The following is a 21,037-nucleotide window of genomic DNA, read 5'->3' as shown; positions in this document are numbered from 1 at the left end:
GTGTTGGCAAAACTGGTTAACCATATGCAGAAAAATGGAAATTTACCCTACTTTCTTACTCTGCACAAGAGTCAATTCAAGATGGAGCAAAGTCTTGGAAATTAGACCAGAGACCTTGAGGCTCCTTGAAGAGGGCATAAGTCCAACACTGCAACACATAGGCACAGACAAAAACTTTCTCAACAAGACCCCAAAGGCACAACAAATTAAAAGGCGAATCAGTACATGGCATTGCATGAAACTGAAGAGCTTCAGTACAGCAAAGGAAACTACTAAGTACTTTAAATGAGAGCCAACAGAATGGGAGAAGATTTTTGCCACCTACTTCTCCGATAGAGGACTAACCTAGAATATACAGAGAATTCAGGAAACTCAATACTAAAAGAAAAAATAATCCAATAAAAAATGGGCAAGGGAACTAAATAGACACTTCATAAAAGAAGAAATTCAAATGGCCAATACATGCATGAAAAATGTTCAATATCATTGGCAATCAGAGAGATGCAAATCAAAACTACACTGAGATTTCACCTAACTCCAACTAGAATGGTAATCATTCAAAACACAACAACAAATGCTGGAGAGGATGTGGAGAAGGGGGAACTCTAATACATTGTTGGTGGGATTGCAAATTAGTGCAACCACTTTGGAAAACAGTATGGAGAATATTCAGAAGAATGGGAACAAATCTACCATTTGATTCAGCAATACCACTTCTTTTTTTTTTGTGGGTCTGGGGATGGAACCCAGGGTCATTCGACCTCCGAGCTACATCCCCTGCCCTGGTTTTTATTCTTTATTTTGAAACTGGGTCTCACTAAGTTATGGAAGGTCTCACTATATAGCTGAGGCTATCTGCAAACCGCGATCCTCTGGTCTCAGCCTCCCGAATGCTGGGAGTACAACCGTGCACAACCATGCCTGGCTCAGCAATACCACTTCTGGGAATCTACCCAAAAGAAAGGAAACCAAACTACCAAACTAATGCATGTGTATCTATGTTCATAGCTGCACAATTCACCATAGCCAAACTATGGAACCAGCCAAGATGTCCATCAACAGATGAATGGATTACAAAACTGTGGGATATGTACACAATGGAATTTTACTCAGCCATTAAAAAACCTCAATTACATCATTTACAGGGAGATGGATGGAACTGGAAGACATTATGCTAAGTGGGATTAGTCAGTCACAAAAAATAAGAAATCAGATTCTTTCCCTAACATGTGAAAGCTAAGGAGAAATGGGTCATAGGAGGAACTCTAGATGAAAAAGGAGATCCTATAGAGGAGCAAACAAGACAACGTAACTGAGGGGATGGAAGTGGGGAGAAGGAAACGCTCTAAAGCACACGATGTATTTAAACATATTGAAGTCAACCACTAAGTCAAGCAAGGGAAGGAGGGATGAGAAGGAATGGGGTGGGGATTGGGTAGGCGCTAACTGGGTGACGTGTGCATTATGTCTATACAAGTTTTTTACCCCGTTATGAATACAATGCACCAATAAAAAAAAAAGTAAGTAGCTCTTTCTTCTGACAGTGATAGGAGCAGGCACCGGCTGGAAGTGTGGCTGAGCCCGCTGCTCCTTCTACCTGTGTGTGATGCACTGAGCATCTTCCTTCCTACTTCCTCGCCCTCACTTGTATTTTCCCAAAGGGACTGAGTTTCAATCAGATGTAATTTAAGTCCTTTGATGGTTCTTATGTGTGCTCTTAAAATACAACATGGTGGTTCAGAGATATTTTCAAGGCCTGGTTACTATTAATGTTCCCAATTTTCACATTGGTGGAATGAAGACCCATTTGACATTGTTAGAACTGACTTGAAGGAGAATGGAAACAGTGAAAAGCTCCAGGCTTGTAGGTATGATCAGACATTTCCAGGGAGTGAACAGTGAACCAAGGAGAAATTGTGGGCACATTTAGTAAGAGCAGAGAGGCCCAATGCTTACCAACATGGGCTGTGCCACCAGACTATCTGGGTTTGAGCTCTGGCTTTAACACTTCTTGAACGTGACTGTGAGCAAGGTTAACTGATCGTTCTACACTGGCTTCTTTATCTGTGTACTAAGGATTAAATGAAATACACCTCTCAAGTGTTTATTTTTAAATAAGGATTAAGATAATGCATGTAAATGCTTAGCAGCCATGTAATAAAAGCCAGCAGTGAAGAAGACAAGGAGGACGAGAAAAGTACACGTGGTTTCTGATGTGGTTTAAATAAAAATTTAAAGCTAAATAATATCCCAACAATGTGTTATCATATAACGATCTATCGATTACACTTATGACAGTAGGGGGTGAGTGGGTAGGGGAACTCTGGGTTAGTTGTTTGTCAGAAACACAAAGAAAATACTGGCTATCATAATAAAAGCTATTGAGAATTAAACAGAGAGCATTTCCCCTTAATATACTGTGGGCAATATTATCAGACAATATATAGTGCATAGCTCAGGTGACTGCCTTTAAAATAGAAGAAGGAAAAAGGACAGGAAACTGCAGAAAAAGAAACTGGAATTAGGTGCAGAGAAAAGCAAAAGTTAGGATGGGAGGGACAGACTAAAATGAATGGGATGACACAAGTGAGAAACATGAAGGCTGAAAGAGATAGATGAAATATCTTTAGCATGTAAATATTTGGATAAATCTTGAAAACCAAAATATTCCCCACTCTGGAGCTTGAAAGATTATATATATATATCTTTTTTTTGTGTGTGGTACTGAGATGGATCACACACACACCCAGGGGCTTTCTATTTCTGGGATACACTCACAGACCTATTTTTTAAAAAATATATTTTATTTGGAAACAGGGTTTCACTATGTTGCTAAGAGCCTCACTTAGTTGAGGCTTGCTTTGAACCTGCGAGATCCTCCAGTCTCAGCCTCCCAAGTATTGGGATTACAAGCATGCACCACCACTCTCAGCTTCGAAGAGATATATTTTTAAGAAAACGCTATTTCATCTTTACAGGGCCCATTCCTAGATGATATTCTTAAGCCCAACTAAACACCAAGCGTTTACGGACCATCGATGGCCACACTGCATCAGATTAATTTCAAAGGATACAAGCATTAAAAAATAACATACTAGCTGGGCGTGGTGGTGCACGCTTGTAATCCCAGCATTCAGGAGGCTGAGATAGGAGGAGCGTGTTTCGGGGACAGCCTCAGCTACTTAGGAAGGCCCTTTGCAACTGAGACCCTGTTTCAAAATAAAGAATACAAAATAGGGCTTGGGGTATAGCTCAAAGGTAGAATGCCCCTGGGTTCCATTCCTGGTACCACACACCCCAAAAAAGGTAAAAATAAATAGCACGTTGTCAGCATAGCAGGCTTTTGTTTTCCTTGGAAACCTTTACAGTTGTCTTGGTAGACTTTGGCCTCCCTCAAATGACGGCTCCGATGAAGAGACTCCTGTAGCTCCTATAGATGGACGTAATAGCCACCCTAGCTTAGAAATCTTGTCCCAAGGAGAAACCAATACCCTGTGGCAGTGCCAGCCTTTGGGTCCCTATAAAGTTGTCTCAGAGAAGTCCAAAGCTCTTGTTTACTACCAGGTATTTACAGTTCTTCCTGGTCCAGAAACAGTGAGCTAACCGAATGTCATTTTCTCCATTATCATTCTACCACAGCAGGGTGCCCGGTGACACGGCTGACATTCTAAATTCACCAGCTTTCCAGGGAACCCGGCGAGAAGCAGCTCAACCCAGGTCAATTTCTCATGTAAAAGGAGAAAAAGGGTTTTGCTACACTTTTTACACAGGAGCATCATGAATCTTAATCTCAGTGTCTTTTTTTATTTTTTTATGGCACTGAGGATTGAACCCAGTCAGCTCTCAACAGCTGACTCTGTTGTCTAAAACTGTGAATCATACTGGCTACTCAAAAACATTTATGGAACCAAACTGGATTAGAAAGCACTAATACAACACAAGAAAATTTAGTCAAAATTTTTTGAAAAGAACAGGAAGTACAGTTCATAGACCTGTAAAAAAAAAATGTTCAGCCACACTAGTAATTAGAAAAATTAAAATAATGATGAATTCCATTTTTGTTATAAAAGTAAAAAATATTTTAAACATAGTAAAGTAATTTTAACGTGTAGAGCTGTAAAAGTGTAGTGAGATCAGCCCTCCTGTGAGTCCCTTTGTGGAAGGTCAAGGTGAAATACAGATACATCAACTATACAGTGCTTCTGGGAAGCAGTTTGGTAGTCTGTTGAATTTTGAAACTATAGATACCCTCTGATGGCAAAATAGGGTACAATTTCAGTTTTCAAACAATAACAAAAGTCAGGCTTGGTGGCACCTGTAATCCCAGCACTTAGGAGGCTGAGACAGGAGGATCATAGGTTCCAGGCCAGCCTCAGCAAGAAGTGAGGCTCTCTCATCAACCTAGCAAGACACTGTTTCAAAATAAAAATAAAATTGAGCTGGGGTTATAGCACAGAGGTAGAGTGCCCCTGGGTTCAATCCCTAGTAACACACACACACACACACACACACACACACACACACACACACACGGATGTGAGCTGACTTATTTAAAAGCTATTAATTATGAATTGATATGATGCATTATGAGGAACAATGGGCTAATCGTTAACTAGATTTTAGGACATCTATAATACAGGCAAGAGAGGTGTCAAAATGGGAGATTTTTCAAAGAATTGGTGATACCACAAGAAAATTATAATCTAAATGTTAAGTAGAACAGAATAGATAAGTGTATAAAATAAAGATGATTGAGCCAGGCGTGGTGGTACACAATTGTAATCCCAGCATTCGGGAGGCTGAAACCAGAGGATTGTGGTTCATGGACAGCCTCAGCTACTTAGTGAGGCCCTCTGCAACTCAGTGAGACCCGGTTTCAAAATAAAGAATAAAAAAAGGGCAGGGGGTCCATCCCCAGACCCACAAAAAATAAATAAATAAAAAAAGATGATCTGAGTTCTATTAAACATATATGTGTAATACACACAGAATGCAGCAATTGTTATAGCAAAATATAGTTACTGTTAAAACAAGGGACTTGCTTAGAGGAAAAGAAAAGCAGCTTCGAGATCCTGGTATAGGATAGCAAAGGAAGCCTTCCGTTCCTTTAAAAATTTAGGGCTGAGCCGGGAGTGGTGGCGCACACTTGTGATCCCAGCATTTGGGAGGCTGAGACAGGAGGATCACGGTTTGAGGACAGCCTCAGCTACTTAGTGTTTACAACTCAGTGAGACCCTGTTTCAAAATAAAGAATAAAAAATAGGGCTGGGGGTGTAGCTCGGAGGTAGAATGCCCCTGGGTTCCATCCCCAGGACCAAAACGACAACAACAACGACCAAGGGACTTTTACTATCAGAGAGTTCTTACCAAGACTTGTTAAACTTTCTCTGCTTTAACACTTAAAGAGAATGATAATAAATACTTCCAATTACACTTACCAGATCAATATTTTGCATTATATCCTGAAATGAAGGATGAGTTCGAAACTGCTCAAAGAGGTCGCGTTTGTAGAGCAGCGCGTACACCAAGTTTGGGTTGTGGTGAAGAGAATTTGTCAGGCAGGAGTTGATGATCTCTAACATCATTCGAATCACTTCCTCGATGACGCTGAGGTCCTGCGCCTTACAGAGAAGGAAACCCCAAATACAGAGTCAGTGTTCTTCTTCTTGCCATAGAAGGAATTAAAATACAAGTAATTATTTAAAATGATAATACTATTAGACAGATGAGGCAGGAAAGATCTTTAATGTTATTTCTGTCAAGAATCCTTAGAATTAGGTTTATCAGTTTCAAGAATTAGTTAAAAGTAAGTATGGTGACAATAGAAATTTCAAATAATAAATTATAGACTTGTCAATCAAAAAATTGGAGCTTGTCAACTCAACCTTCACAGACCTGGGTTCAACCCCCAGTATTGCATACACACAAAACAAAAACAAAAATAAAATTATAAAACTGATCCTTTACAAGACTCTGCACTGAAAATCTAACTTACATTTATAGAATAAAATAAGGTTTTATAAAAATGATATGCTCTAGCCAGCTGGACGTGGTGGTACATGCTTGTAATCCTAGCATTTGAGAGGCTGAGACAGGAGGATTCCAGGTTCCCCGCCAGCCTTAGCTACTTACTGAGCCCCTCTGCAACTTAGTGAGATCCTTTTTCAAATAAAGGTTAAAAAAAAAAAACAGGGGTTGAGCTGGGTGTGGTGGCACACCCTTGTAATCCCAGCATTCGGGAGGCTGAGACAAGAGGATCGCAGTGCGCGGACAGCCTCAGCTACCCTGTTTCAAAATAAAGAATAAAAAATAGGGCAGAGGGCCGGGCGTGGTGGTGCACGCTTGTAATCCCAGCATTTGGGAGGCTGAGACCTGGAGGATCGCGGTTCGCAGACAGCCTCAGCTACTTAGTGAGGCCCTCTACAACTCAGTGAGACCCGGTTTCAAAATAAAGAATAAAAAATGGGGCGGGGGGTGTAGCTCGGAGGTTAAATGCCCCTGGGTTCCATCCCCAGACCCACAAAAAAAAAAAAAAAAAAAAAAAAAAAATTGGGCAGAGGGTGTAGCTCAGAGGTAGAATGCCCCTGGGTTCCATCCCCAGAAAAATTAACCATGTTTCCTCTGTTGTGTGTCAAAATGAGCTGTCGGAGATACAATCTGATGGCACATTGACAGAGCAACCAAATATGGAGAGAGAAAATTACGTGCTGATTTCATTTATGGTCTTTTCTCCTTCGAACATACAACTCCCATACAGGACTGCGGCTCAGGCCAGACCAAAGTTGGCAGGAAGAGGAGGGGGCATAGTTACTTTACTTTAGACAACTTTAATGTCCAAACAAGTACTCTGAGAAAATGCGTTCTATGCACAGATTCTTCTGATCATTTGTACATGTTGGTAGAGAAAGCCCACCAAATTCAATGTTAAGTAGTAATTTAATATAAAATAGACAAGTTGGCCGTTGTGGGAATATTTTACCTAGTTAACAGCACTCAGAATTGCCTCTCATTCTGTAAACTTCCTTTTCCTTTTAAGAGGGAATTTATACAGTTAAACAGTTTCCAATCATTTATTTTTAGTTTCCTTAAGAGGAGCATATGTATCTTGTTTGTATTAGTTTTGGGGGGATTCCAAGAGAGTTGTCTAAATTTCCTGCATTTTCAGCAGAAAATAAAACCTTCAACAAAATTAATGGGGCTCTCTCTGCCAAGGCGGGGAGGGGAGGAAACGCCTGGGCAAGGAGCGCTTCAAAGCTACTGCGCCAAAGGCCTTCAAAGGCAGTCCTCCATAGACTCCAATTATCTTTATGTTGTTAATTCACTGGCGCACACACTGCAAAGCTTTGTGACCCTGTTATTTCTAGCCAGAACTGGATTTGTCCCCAAATATCTAGCTTCTGATAGGGAGAACTGGCTTTATGTCACACACAAAATCACAGGCGAAGCATAGGTTCTGTGGCCAGCCGAATTAGGGGCAATTTTAATCAAGGGTGGGAGGGGCAGGCAGAAGAAAGGGGACAGAGTTATGGTCTGCACCGGGAACACGCAACCCTGCGGTCTTCTCCCTTTCTTGCATGAGGTTTGGATGAGGCTCACGGCCTTAACTAGACCCCGGGGAAGTGGGTATGCCCCACAGCCCACTGTGCATGCTCTGGCCACGTGGGAAGGTAACAGTGGCCAGTAGGACATATTGCTTAACTCAATGTGCTTTTCTGTATCTGAAAATGCCCAGACAACTCACAGAAAAGAAATATTTTGCTTGAAAACCAAGTAAGTGGCAGCCCTAAAGGAGATGACCTTGGAGGCCATGGACGTGGACAAAGAGGGGTGCAAAAACCAGCTGAAAGCTGGGCCTCCTCAGCCCTTCTCCTAGCACACAAGACGGAACACATGCCGGAGCCTGGCAGCTTTGTGTTATTGCTTAATTTTAAAAATTTAAAAGCTTTACCTGAAGAATTAGTGTTCATTTTCATTCTTACGAAAATATACTAGAGTTTTGTTATAAAAAGGAATACCTTTCGTTGTCCTATAATGAGTAAAATCTGAGGTAAACAGTACTCTGGGAGGATGTGCTTTTTCTTTGTTTCTATGGCTCTGACTTCCTCCTGAGCAACCCCTCTCACTCCAGTGCGTCCCAGAGCCTCTGGTGCAGTCCAGCTCTGACAACAAGTAACTTTGTGACTTTTGGTCAGTCACTTAACTTGAATTAGAGTTATTTACAAAATAAGTACTTATATGAATTTGAAGAATCTCTTCTTTGAAATCTCAGTTTTGATAAAGAATGTAAAATATATAAACGTAGTAAGTTTTACGAGAGTAACAAAAATGTAATTAGTGTAGAAGAATCTTTAGAGTGACCTCAAATTTCACTGAAGTTCAGAATTCACTTTCCATTACTCCACTGCCTTGAATGGAATCATTGTTAGTTTTTAGAAGGGGGTGTGTGTGAAAATCCAATGACCTTTGAAAGTAAAAATGTACAGGGTTAAGTTCCAAAATAACCAACCTGTAAACCAAGGAACCTACTGATCTCCTGCTCTGCATGCATGTTAATTATCGTTGCTATTGTTCATACACAGGGGGACGCAAGTTCTGCACCTGTGCATCATGGACTCTGCATGAACTTCTGGGACCTGTGATGTCTGGTGCCGTTGCTCACTCTTTCTCAGGAAGAAGAGTGAGCAGTGCTATGAAAGACAGTGAAGACTCGCAGACGGGGTGCTGTGGCCCGGAAGTTAAAAGGAGAACTGCAGTAGCTGCGAGTCAGCAGAGAGCAGCTCTAGGTGGGTTTTAGTCCCACTGTTCAGTTGCCAGGCGGTCAAGCCACTTCCTTAGGCCTCAGTTCCTTGAAATGTAAAATAAAGGCGCTCTCTGGGGCGATTTGAAGAAGCATTGTCAGGGACCTGGACTTGGCTTCTTCAACTCAGGATCTGGAAAGCAGCAGAGGCTGCCTCTCTTACGCTAACACTGAGACCAGCCAGACCATTTAGGAAATCTGAAATCTTTTTAAGCCTATGAGAGAGCAATTCTGCAAGGCCACCAAGTGAAATGAATTCCAGAAAGGGCCGCACTCCTCTTAGGAAAGGAGGAAGACAAGCATCTCTCACCTTGGGCCGCGTGCGGGAATAAGAGGCGGTCTCTGCAGGAGCGGTTAAGAAGGCCCGCACAGGCGAGGTGCGTTTGGCTGGGTCAGGATGGAAAGCCAGGGCCCCAGATGGAGTGGCGATGGTGGGGTGTGTGGGTCTGGAGGCTGAAGAGAGCCCTTCCATCAGCCAAGCTTACAGGAAGTGGTCGAGAGCTGCTGGGGGCAGGTGCCAAGACTCACAGGCTCCCCAGGTCCTCTCTCTTGTGCTATCTGAAGCCTCGAGCTACGCCAAGAGCACAGGCGGATGTCCATTGCCTCTACGGGAGAAGCAGAAGCTACCCGCCCTGCCTCTGAATGAGAGGGAAGAAGCCCTCTTACTTCTGGAATACCGGCAAAGATACATTCCTGCTTGTGATGGAATAGAAACAAGAAATTCCAACACTGGGCTTGAGGCAGGAAAACAGGTTGGGCTCCGGATCCTACACTTGTACCAAGCAGGGGCCTGCTCCACAACAGGAAGAACCTGGCATGGAAGGACACCTTACCTCTGGGGTTCAGGCACATGCAGGGGCTCCCCACGATTGAGGCTGGACCATGAGAACAGAGAGGGTCCTTGTCACCCCATCCAGGGACTGCCCAAAGCAGAGGGTAATTAAAGGAAACTAATAATACTCCCTTTAACACCCCAGGCCCTTCTCCTGAAGCATAAAGTAACAGCTGCTGGGAGAATTTGAAGCTGGTGGCGCTCTGCAGATATTCATCCCACACTTAGCTCAAGTCCCCCAGCAGAGCTGTACCCACTTGCAGGCATAAATACCTCTCTTTGTGGTACTGGGGACAGAACTCAGCTACATTATTCTCTACAGTATTCCTCAGCCCTGCATTATTCTCACTTGTGGTGGAAGGCCTTGTTAAGTTGCTAATGGATCTATCTGGGTGATGGCCTGAGCTGGTAGGGTGTGTGGCTGGGGAAGGTGAGTCCCCGGGACTGCAGCCCTGGGGACTATACGCCCATCCTCTTCTCCTCCTTCACACTCCGAGAGGCTCCTCCTGAAGGGGACACGGCCCGCATGCTCCCTCCCTCTCTCAGCTTCCTGCCACCATGTTGAAATTCCCAGTCTTGGGCCTCAGTGGACTGAATCCGAAACTGAGCAGATAAGTCTGGTCAAGATTTATAGATTATAGCTATGGAGATGCTGACAAATAAAGGCAGGGAGAAGTGGTCAGAAAGACTCTAGAAACATTCAAATACATGTGCAAATTTAGTAAATTATAAAGATGCAATTTCATATCAGAGGAGAGAGATACTAATTATTGCTTCTGGGTTACCTGAGTAATAATTTATCAGAAAAAATGTGAAGGACAGACTTCTACTTCATCTCTTCAACAACTTCTAAGAGATTTTAAATGTAAAAATAAAAAATTTAAAGGGGTAGAAAAAAGTGTAAGTAAATATTTTCCTAATCTTGGCCCAGGAGAGAGTGGGAGTGGCAAAAAACTTTGTTCAAAGTTTTGAGGTGAGGAGAGACCAAAAAACTCATAAAAGAAACAAACAAACCTACACAGCTTTGAATAAAATAAAAATTTAAATTGTTTGAAATGAAAAAAGAAACTCCATAAATGAAGGAAATATATTAATGACAATTATAAGAAACATTAGCAACATAAGTCACAAAAAGATATGAAGGAAGCTTAAAAGTCATTAAGAAAAATAAAAAACGCCCAAGGGAAAAATGCAACCAGTAACACAGTGATGCAATCCAAGGTGTATTTAAAGGAGAATCATACAGCCTTACAGTCATTCATAACTCAACCATTGAAGTTAAATGGTAAACAAAATCAACCCAAAGAAAGCAAGAGAGAACACACAAAAATAAAAATCTAAATGGATAAATCAGAAAATAAAACCACAATAGAATAAGCTAATACACAGGCAGGTGTGGCGCACGCTTGTAATCACAGCTCTTGGGAGGTGAGACAGGAGGATTGTGCAGGTTCGAAGCCAGCCTCAGCTACTGAGTGAGGCTCTCAGCAACTCAGTGAGACCCTGTTTCCAAATAAAGGATAAAAAATAGGGCTGAGGGTATATCCTGGAGGTAGAAAAGCCCCTGGGTTCCACCCCCAGTACCACACACACACAAAAGAGATTAAGCTTATACATATATTTGGATTGATGGAAGCACACAGAGATGAACAGGTAATAATGATAACACAAAGCAAGTAAAACATTAATTGGGAAATTTGGATGGTGGGGATATGGGTATTCATGCAAAATTTTTTCAACCTTTTGTATATTTAAAAAATTTGTAATAAAATGTTAGGGAGATGACTCTAGTATATATATATATATATATATATTTTTTTTTTTTTTTTTTTTGGTGGTACTGGGGTTCCTGGAAACCCTTCTACTTCCGGGCTAGACTCCCAGACCTATTTTTGTACTATTTTATTTGGAAACAGGATCTCTTAAGCCAGCGCAGCTGGCTTCGAACCTGTGCGATCCTCCTGTCTCTTCCTCCCAAGAGTGGGGATTACAAGCGTGTGCCACCACGCCTGGCATTCATTAATATTTCAAGCCCTCTTGGAGTTAAAACTTGACTGGGTAAAAAATTTAGGAGTCTAGGAAGGTTCTTTTTTTTCCCCTAGCAAAGTAGAAGGAAGTTAGCTTTTGCTTAAGGTTTATATGGAAATTAAATCTCAAACAGCACTGAATAATTAGCAAGTTAGAACAGAAAAGCAACAGCATAGGGTGCATTTTTTGAATTTTGTTCATGAGAAAATCAAATAATATCCTAATGTTTAAGATGCTTTTATTTTCAAAAGAGAAGTTCTCTATAATAATTAACACATAAATCTAATGCTGTCTTGATTTAATTATTTCTACAAGGAAATAAACAAATCTATCTCACAGTTCAACAAAATCTGACAACACAGATCCTCAGCTGGTTAAACAGACAAGCAGTAAAGTGAAAATACAACAACCACAGGAAACAACCCTTCTACACATATGAACCAAGGGTCAAAACCATGGCTACAGCATTGTCTGCAACACGGGGACAAAGAGCTGCAGACATGAAACAAGATGCAACCTCTTTATTTTATCTTGGAGTTATAACAACTATTTCAAAAACACTTCTTTAGAGACAGGTAAGGAATTTCACTAGGCAGGATAAGAGTGTAATCTCAGAACTTGGTAGGCTGAGACAGAATAGCAGGTTTGAGGCCAGCCTCAGCAACTTAGTGAGAGCTTGTCTAAAAAAAAATTACAGGTCAGGCATGGTGGCGCACGCTTGTAATCCCAGTGCTTGGGAGCCTGAGACAGGAGGATCAAACAGGTTCGAAGCCAGCCTCGGCTACTGAGTGAGGCTCTCAGCAATTTAGTGAGACCCTCTTTCTAAATTAAAATTATAAAATAGGTCTGGGAGTATATAGCCCGGAGGTAGAAAATCCCCTGGGTTCCACCCCCAGTACCACACACACACACGGGATGAAATATGGCTCAGAAGTAGAATGCCCCTGGTTTAAGCCCCAGTACCACAAAAAACAAAAACAAAAACAAACAAGCCAAATAAAACCAGGCTGGCGCTGCAGCTTGTAAATACATATGCCTCTGAGTTCAACTGCAGTCCCCCTCCTTCAACAAAGATATGTAAGGAATTTAACATTAAAGAAAAAAGAAAAACTGGCTTTCACTTGGAAACACTGCAAATATAACTCAGGATTGCTAAATCTACTGAAGCTATAAGAAACTATTTTCATACAGTCTATTTGAGAGCAATCACTCTAGGTGTGAGGCACTCCCTGGTCTGATGGCGAATGGATCAGGTCATAGAAAGGAAATGCTGGGCAGAGGAGTTAGCGCCAGGCTCTGGCCAACCCGACTTGTCTCTGGATCCTAACCATACTGACTGTGTATGTGGCACTGGAAAATACTCTAACTCTTGATTCTTTGTTAGCAAAACTATTAAAGGAGTGGAAAAATGAGATGATGAATGTGTAAAGCACCTATGTCAAATACAGAGAAGCAGTCAAGGAATTGTTGCTCTTATTAGCAAAAGAGACACCGTGAATGAGTTTCTTACTAGACGTAGATATACTGGGGAGGCACAGTAACACTATCCAGCAGTAAGATAAACATGTAACTTTTTCTGACTTGTGCTTTAATATCTGCTTACAAAAAGTGCTTCCATCATGATGAAATTTGAATTTGTTGAGGCTGGCCTGGAACCTGTGATCCTTCTATCTTAGCCTCCCAAATACTGGTATTATGGGACACTACACTGTGCCCCGCATGATGCTGAAATCTGAATTTTAGAACATGTATGAGTATGGCAATAAAATGTTCTGAGCTGTGAAACCTGAGATCTTAAAAAACCTAAATGCTAGCCGGGCGTGGTGGCGCACGCTTGTAATCCCCGAGCTTGGGAGGCGGAGACAGGAGCAGGTTGAAAGCCAGCCTTTCTGGCCTAAGAAACCCTGTTTCCAAATAAAATATAAAACAGGTCTGGGAGTGTAGCCCGGAGGTAGAAGGGTTCCATCGCCAGTACCACCAAAAACAAAAACAATCCACCTAAATGTTATTGCTATACTAAATGGTTAATCTCCTTAGGAAATATGTTTTAAAATATTCTCAAGTCTAAGGTTGAAATACAGGTAACCCCTAAGAACAGCTAAATTTGAAAGCATATTGCTGCATTAGAACCATATTCAACTACAATGACCAAAAGTTGTAGTTAGAGTTGCCTAATGAATTGCACTAATGCCTACATTTTGCCCAAATAACTGCGAAATACCCCTGATTCAGTCAAGGTCAATGGCAAAGCTGCTGCTACAGTTAGAACAAGGGATACTGACGTTGCCAAGGAAACTGTCTACTGTCCAACAATTACCATTCAAAACTTTGGGAGGCAATCCTGTATTAAATTTGCAATTTATTTCTTGAGGCAGAAACATCTGATTTTAAGAGGAGTTTGAAGGTCCTTAGAGTAACAAAGAATGTTTACCACAACAAATATTACTAGAACAAGATATTTTCAGTTCAAATGACTGTGTGTGTAGACACCCCCCCACACACTTTTTTTTTTTTTTGCGGTACTGGGGATTGAACTAGGGGCGGTCTACCTCTGAGCTACACCCCCAGCCCTATTTTTTTATACTTTATTTGGAAAGGGTCTTGAATCTCACTACTTACTGAGACTGTCCTCAAACCTACAGAGTCGTCCTGTCTCAGCCTCCCAAGTACTGGGATTACAAGCATGTGCCACCTCGCCCAGCAATTTATATTTTCAAAACCTGAAAGGCGCCCAAAAGTATGCGTGCATGTGTGTGTGTGTGTGTGTGTGTGCGCATGTATCCCAATCTTTAGCTACTGGTGTTTAGGCATAGTTATAAAAGTTATAAATTTTCATTCAGTCTAATTTATTTTTGTGCTTTTATGATATAAAATTATTTTGGGGATACAACTTAATATGTGTAATATTTATAAGTGTCTGACTTAACATGGCTCAACTTAGGACCATATTCAATAAAGTCATCAGTAGAGGCCGTCTAATTGGTGTAAATTTGGGGGGAAAGACAGGTGCCTAATTTTATTTTTTAGGGAGTTTTAAGAAATTATTAATATATAAAAATAAAAAGCAAACTCTTTTTTTTTTTTTTTTTTTTTGGTACTGGGGTTCCTGGAAGCCCTTCTACCTCCTGGCTACACACCCACACCTATTTTATATTTTTATTTGGAAACAGGGTCTCTTAAGCCAGCGCGGCTGGCTTTGAACCTGCGCGATCCTCTTGTCTCCGCCTCCTAAGCGTGGGGATGACAAGCGTGCGCCACCACGCCCGGCTCAAAAGCAAACTCTTATTACAGTGTGAAGGGAATCTTCCTTCCGAGGCAAGGAGAAAGTTGGTATGAATGTACACATACAGAAAAAGGGCACTGGAGGACCATCATCAGTCCAAATTTTCTTGGCAAGAAGACACGTGATCCATCCACCTCCTTTTCCTTCTACTGCCCTTCTTAGTCTATTTGACCCCTATGGCAGTCACTAAGGAAACCTGCAGATACTCGTACTAGAGCAATGGCCTCAAGGACAAAATTCACTTGGTAGCATTTCTCGTCAAAGTACAAGGACAGTCAGAGGAAGTAACATACTGAAGACACACTTGTTTTCTACAATATTTAGATTACGTTATTTTCCTATTACCTTCACCACAATGTGCTGAACTGACAGCCACATCATGACGTGTCATGACAAGGAAACGTTTCCTCCCTGTCCCTGCCCCTCAGTGGTGCCAGGCGGGCTGCATGAGTTAAGAAGGCACTCCCAGCAGGGCCTGGCCCTTGGTGAGAGCGCACGACGCACTCACAGTCGTGTCCTGGCAAAATGAGAGGAGGGCCAGGCGTCAGAAGACCTCTTCCAGCCCTCTCTGAGCACTTGCTTCTAAGTTTAAGCAACTCATCCAGTCAGCCTCTCTGTGTGGAATTTCCTCTCCTAAGGAGAAATAGAGCTGCTTGCCCACATTGCAAAGTTATGAGAACGGACTGATTTTAAAGTGACACCTGCAGCCGGGCGTGGTGGCGCACGCTTGTCATCCTCGCGCTTGGGAGGCAGAGACAGGAGGATCGCGCAGGTTCGAAGCCAGCCGCGTGCGCTGGCTTAGGAGACCCTGTTTCCAAATAAAAAAAATAAAATAAAAAATAAAAAAAATAAAAAAATAAAGTGACACCTGTAAATGCTACAGAAATAAGAATTAACTATGTTAACTAAAACTTACTTTTGGCAATAGAAATCCTGTCACTCCGAATTTGTTTTTTTGGAATATTAAGAACGACCAAGAAGGCTAGATGATTTAGCATCATATAAAAGGGAGTGGTCATAATTCTCTTGGGTCAGCTTTCTTTATTTGTAAATAAAAAAACAGGCAGTTTCCAGTTTTTCTTTCCTCCTCCTCCTCCTCCTCCTCCTCCTTCTTCTTCTTCTTCTTCTCCTTTTTTTTTTTGGTGTGTGTGGCAATGAAGATTGAACCTAGTGTACCTCTGAGCTACACTCCCAGGCCTATTTTATTTTTTGTTTTGAAACAGGGTCTTGCTAGGTTGATGAGAGTCTCACTACTTGTTGAGACTGTTCTCGAACCTGTGATCCTCCTGTCTCAGCCTCCAAGTACTGGGTGGGTGTCACCACACCTGGTTCTTATTTTTTATTTTGAAACAGGGGCTCACTGTGTTGCAGAGGGCCTCACTAAGTTACTGAGACTGGCCTCACATCTGTGATCCTCCTACCTCAGCCTCCTAAGTACTAAGATTACAAGTATGTGCCACCATGCCAGGCTGTTTCCAGTTTTTCTTAAAGACAAACCATGCTTTCCCTAAAATCCAAAGTCAGAGTCATTCTAAGACACACAGCAGCTCCAGCGTCTGATGATGGACTACATACACAATGTCCCTCGTGCTGCGATCACAGAAGGGGAAGAAAGCCTTGGACAATGTGTACCAGACATTTAACTCTGGCAAAGACCTTGATATGCAGAGAAGAAATTATAGAAAATCTATCCGTGAAGCCAATGGTCAGTTCAGAACTTCTTGACAACCCTTGGCTTTCCTAAGTAATCACACCAGGAGTTAGGTGAACAAAATCTCTCCAAAGGACTGGAAAAATGTCAGTACAAAACCATTTTTTAATCAATTTAAATGCTTTCTTAATAAATGACTCTTTAAGCAAAATTTTTAGGAAGGAGTTTTGCTCCCAAATATTTGTATTTTATATAAGAAACATATGACATTATTTGAAGGAATTTACTGGTTATTTATTATCCAAAAGTCACTGCTAACTCTCTTTGGTGTGTCAACGAGACAAAAAAAATGATTATAACCTTCTTATTGGCTTCGACGTCATGTCAATTAAAATTTGAGTGAATTGGATGAGGAATCAGACATATTGAGCAAAAAGCATAAGATAACCAAAAGACAAAGAAACAGAGGAAGAAATTTAAAAATGTACTAACTGCACATACAAAAGAACTCAAAACAAAACCCATCTACAAGCCGCCTTTTATAAAAGAGCTCAGAACAGCTGCAATCTGCACACTTCCTGCAGCTCCTAAGAACTTAGATAATATGGCCACAGAACACCTGCCCAGTATTCTCTGCTTTGTAATTCTCTGGTCTCTGTAGGTCTGGTTCGATGTAACCTAGGCAGGCGGAGAAGTCTGGTGAATTTGTTCAGGTTACCAGTCTGAGGGATGCAATTTAATCAGCTTTCCCAATGGCTACTAATTAGCCACCACAGCGTTCCCAGAATAAACATATGCCATTCCTTTAACAAATACTGAATGACTGGATTTATTAAAAGGGGGAGAGCTTAGAGACCAGTGGGGGGAACTGTGACTTGTGGGAAATGCTATGAAGGCAGAAAAGAGGGAAGATAAATACAATTTAAATTGAGACCTGAATTAAGGAATATAGGGAGTGTCCCATTTAAGTCTGCATACTACAGTATTTTCAAGAGTTTTTTCAATTAACTGTTAAGAGGGATTTTCACTGAAATTAAAGAATATCAGAAGTAGAGGGAAATGCCTAATTGTGGAATACAAAATATATCACAAGTTTTAGCCAGTCTTCCTTGAAGTAACAAAAATTAGACTATGCTTTACCAAGTGACGGTGTGGATGAATTTATTACTTTAAAAGCTAATCTTTAAAAATTGCCAGGTGTGGTGGCGCATACTTGTAAATCTACCGCTTGGGAGCAAATACTTTGGACCATTTTAGTTATTTCTTCTAACATTTGCCCTCTATTCTAAAACAAAGTATGCTGTTGTTATTATTATTATTATTATTATTATTATTATTATTATTTTACTTTTTATTGGTGCATTAACGTCGTATATCTTAATTGAGTACAAGATGGTGGAGGCATACATGCACACATCACCCAATTAGCCCTTACCCAATTCCCACCCCATTTCCTCCCCCACTCTCTTTCTCACATTTGGCTTAGTGATTGACTTTGATATGTTGATGTACTTCATGAACATTAGAGAATTTCCCTCTTCCCCCCTCCCATCCCCTCAGGTCGCCTTATTTGCTTATCTGTAGTATGTCCTTCTTCATCTAGAGTTCCTCCTATAACCCATTTGCTCTCTAGCTTTTGCATATTAGGGAGAGCCTCTGATTTCTCTTGTGTGTGTGTGTGACTGACTAATCTCACTTAGCATAATGTCCTCCAGTTCCATCCATTTCCCTGTAAATGATGTAATTGTGTTTTTCTTTATGGCTGAGTAAAATTCCATTGTGTACATATCCCACAGTTTTGTAATCCATTCATCTGCTGATGGACATCTTGGCTGGTTTCATAGTTTAGCAATGGTGAACTGTGCAGCTATGAACATAGATATACATCCATTAGTTTGGTAGTTTGATTTCCATTATTTTGGCTAGATACCCAGAAGCAGTATTGCTGGATCATAAGGTGAGTTCATTCCATTCTTCTGCGGATTCTCCGTAGAGTTTTCCAAAGTAGTTGCATTAATTTGCAGTCCCACTAACAATGTAGTAGAAGTCCCTCTTCTCCATATCCTTGCCAGCATTTACCGTTGTTTGTGTTCTGAATGGTTACCATTCAAGATGGAGTTAAGTGAAATCTCAGGGTAGTTTTGATTTGCATGTCTCTGATTGCTAATGATGTTGAGCATTTTTTCATGCATTTTTTGACATATGAATTTCTTCCTTCATGAAGTATCTATTTAGTTCACTTGCCCATTTTTTGATTGGGTTATTTGTTTTCTTAGTGCTGAGTTTCTTAAGTATTCTGTATATCCTAGATATTAGTCCTCTATTGGAGGAGTAGTTGGCAAAAATCATCCCCCAGTCTCTTGGCTCTCAGTTGAGGTTCTTGATAGTTTTCTTTGCTGTACTGGAGCTCTACAGTTTAATGCAATCCCACGTGTTGATTCGCCTTTTAGTTTCTTGTGCCTTGGGGTCTTGTTGAGAAAGTTTTTGTCTGTGCCTATGTGTTGCAGTGTTGGACCTATGCCCTCTTCAAGGAGCCTCAAGGTCTCTGGTCTAATTTCCAAGACTTTGATCCATCTTGAACTGACTCTTGTGCAGGGTGAGAAGGTGGGGTTTATTTCCATTTTTCTGCATATGGTTAACCAGTTTTGCCAACATCATTTATTGAACAGGCTGTCATTTTTCCAGTGTATGTTTTTGGTCCCTTTGTAAAAAATCAATTGGCTGTAAGTGTGTGGATTTGCTTCTGAGTCTTCCATTCTGCTCCATTGGTCTATGTATCTACTTTTGTTCCAGTACTATGCTTTTTTTTTTTTTTTTAAATGACTATAGCTTTGTAGTATACTATAAGTCAGGTACTGTGATTTCTCCTGCATGGTTTTTGTTGCTGAGAACTCCTTTGGTTATCTGAGTTTTTTGTTGTTCCAAATGAATTTAAGGACTATTTTTTCATAGGTCTTTGAGGAATGATCTTGGTAATTTAATGGGTATTGCATTGACTTTGTAGATCACCTTTGTTAGTATGGCTATTTTGATGATATTTGTTCTGCCTATCCATGAACATGGAAGATCTTTCTATCTTCTAAGGTCTTCTTTGATTGCTTATTTCAGTGATTTATATAATTTTCTTTATAGATGTCTTTTACCTCCATGGTTAAGTTCATTCCTACATTTTTTTGTTTGTTTTCTGGTGGGATATACTGAATGGAAGTGTTTTCTGGATTCCTTTTTCAATGGATTTATGGTTGGTATACAGAAAAGCTTCCAATTTTTTAAGAGTGATTTTGTATCCAAACGGTTTGCTGATTTTTTTTTTTTTTTTTTTTTTTTTTTTTTTGGTGGTACTGGGGGTGGAACCCAGAGGCTTTCTACCTCCGGGATATACTCCCAGACCTATTTTATATTTTATTTGGAAACAGGGTCTCACTAAGTTGCTGAGAGCCTCACTAAGTAGCTGAGGCTGGCTTCGAACCTGCGTGATCCTCCTGTCTCAGCCTCCCAAGTGCGGGGATTACAAGCGTGCGCCACCACGCCCGGCTTTAGTTTGCTGAATTTGTTGATCAGTTCTATAAGCCTTTTGGTTAAGCTTGTTGTATCTTCTTAGTATCATGTCATCTGCAAACAGTGAAAGTTTGAGTTCTTCTTTTCCTATTTGTACTCCTTTGATTTTTCTTTTCTTGCCTTATTGCTCTGTCTAGAGTATCAAGTACTATAATGAAAAGAAGTGGTGATAATGGACATCCTTGTCTTGTTCCAGTTTTTAGGGGGATTCTCACAGTTTTCCCCCATTTAATATGATGTTGGCTGTGGGCCTACTTTAGATGGCCATTATGATGTTGAGGTATTTTCCTTCTATTCTGATTCTCTGTAGTGCTTTTAGCGTAAATGTATGTTGGATTTTGCTAAATGTTTTTTCAGCTTCTATTGAAATGATCATGTGATTATTGTCTTTGGTTCTGTTTATTGATCAAATACATGGATTGATTTTCATATGTTGAATTACCTTGCATCCTTGGGATGAACCCTACTTGGTCATGGTGTATGATTTTCTTGTTTTGGTTTTGAAAGCATGTTGCTAGTATTTTGTTTAACAGTTTTGCATCCAAGTTCATCAATGATATAGGCCAGAAGTTTTCCCTCCTTGAGCTGTATGTATTTGGCTTTGGTATTAATGTGATATTGGGAAACCATCTGGTCCTAAGCTTTTCATCTATGTAGACTCTTTATTGCTATTTCAATCTCTTTAATTGCTATTGGTTAGTTTAAATGTTCTATATCTTCTTGACTCAGTTTAGGAAGGTTGTATTTATCTAGAAAGTTGTCAATTTCTTTCAGATTTTCCATTTTTTTCTTGAAGTATAGCTTTTCAAAGTAGTTTCTGATAATCCTCTGGATTTCTACACTGTCCATGGTAATATCTCCTTTTTCATCTCTTCATAATCTGCATTG

At 40.7% G+C, this 21,037-nt stretch overlaps 1 protein-coding gene across 1 annotated transcript in view; it reads right to left on the bottom strand.

Moving 5' to 3' along the window:
* Nucleotides 1-21,037, bottom strand: part of DYM (dymeclin) — a gene marked incomplete at its 3' end in the record, with an annotated part of 378,817 nt that overhangs the window by 82,527 nt on the left and 275,253 nt on the right. Inside the window, exon 15 of the mRNA XM_080714686.1 lies at nucleotides 5,439-5,621. Within this exon, the coding sequence (XP_080570812.1) occupies nucleotides 5,439-5,621 (183 nt within the window). The remainder of the gene's footprint in view (nucleotides 1-5,438; nucleotides 5,622-21,037) is intronic.

Source organism: Muscardinus avellanarius (genome assembly GCF_963383645.1).
Source record: "Muscardinus avellanarius genome assembly, chromosome: 17".
In the NCBI taxonomy this organism is placed as follows: domain Eukaryota; kingdom Metazoa; phylum Chordata; class Mammalia; order Rodentia; family Gliridae; genus Muscardinus; species Muscardinus avellanarius.
Note: the sequence above shows the minus strand (reverse complement) of the source record. Positions and strands in the feature narration are given on the sequence as shown.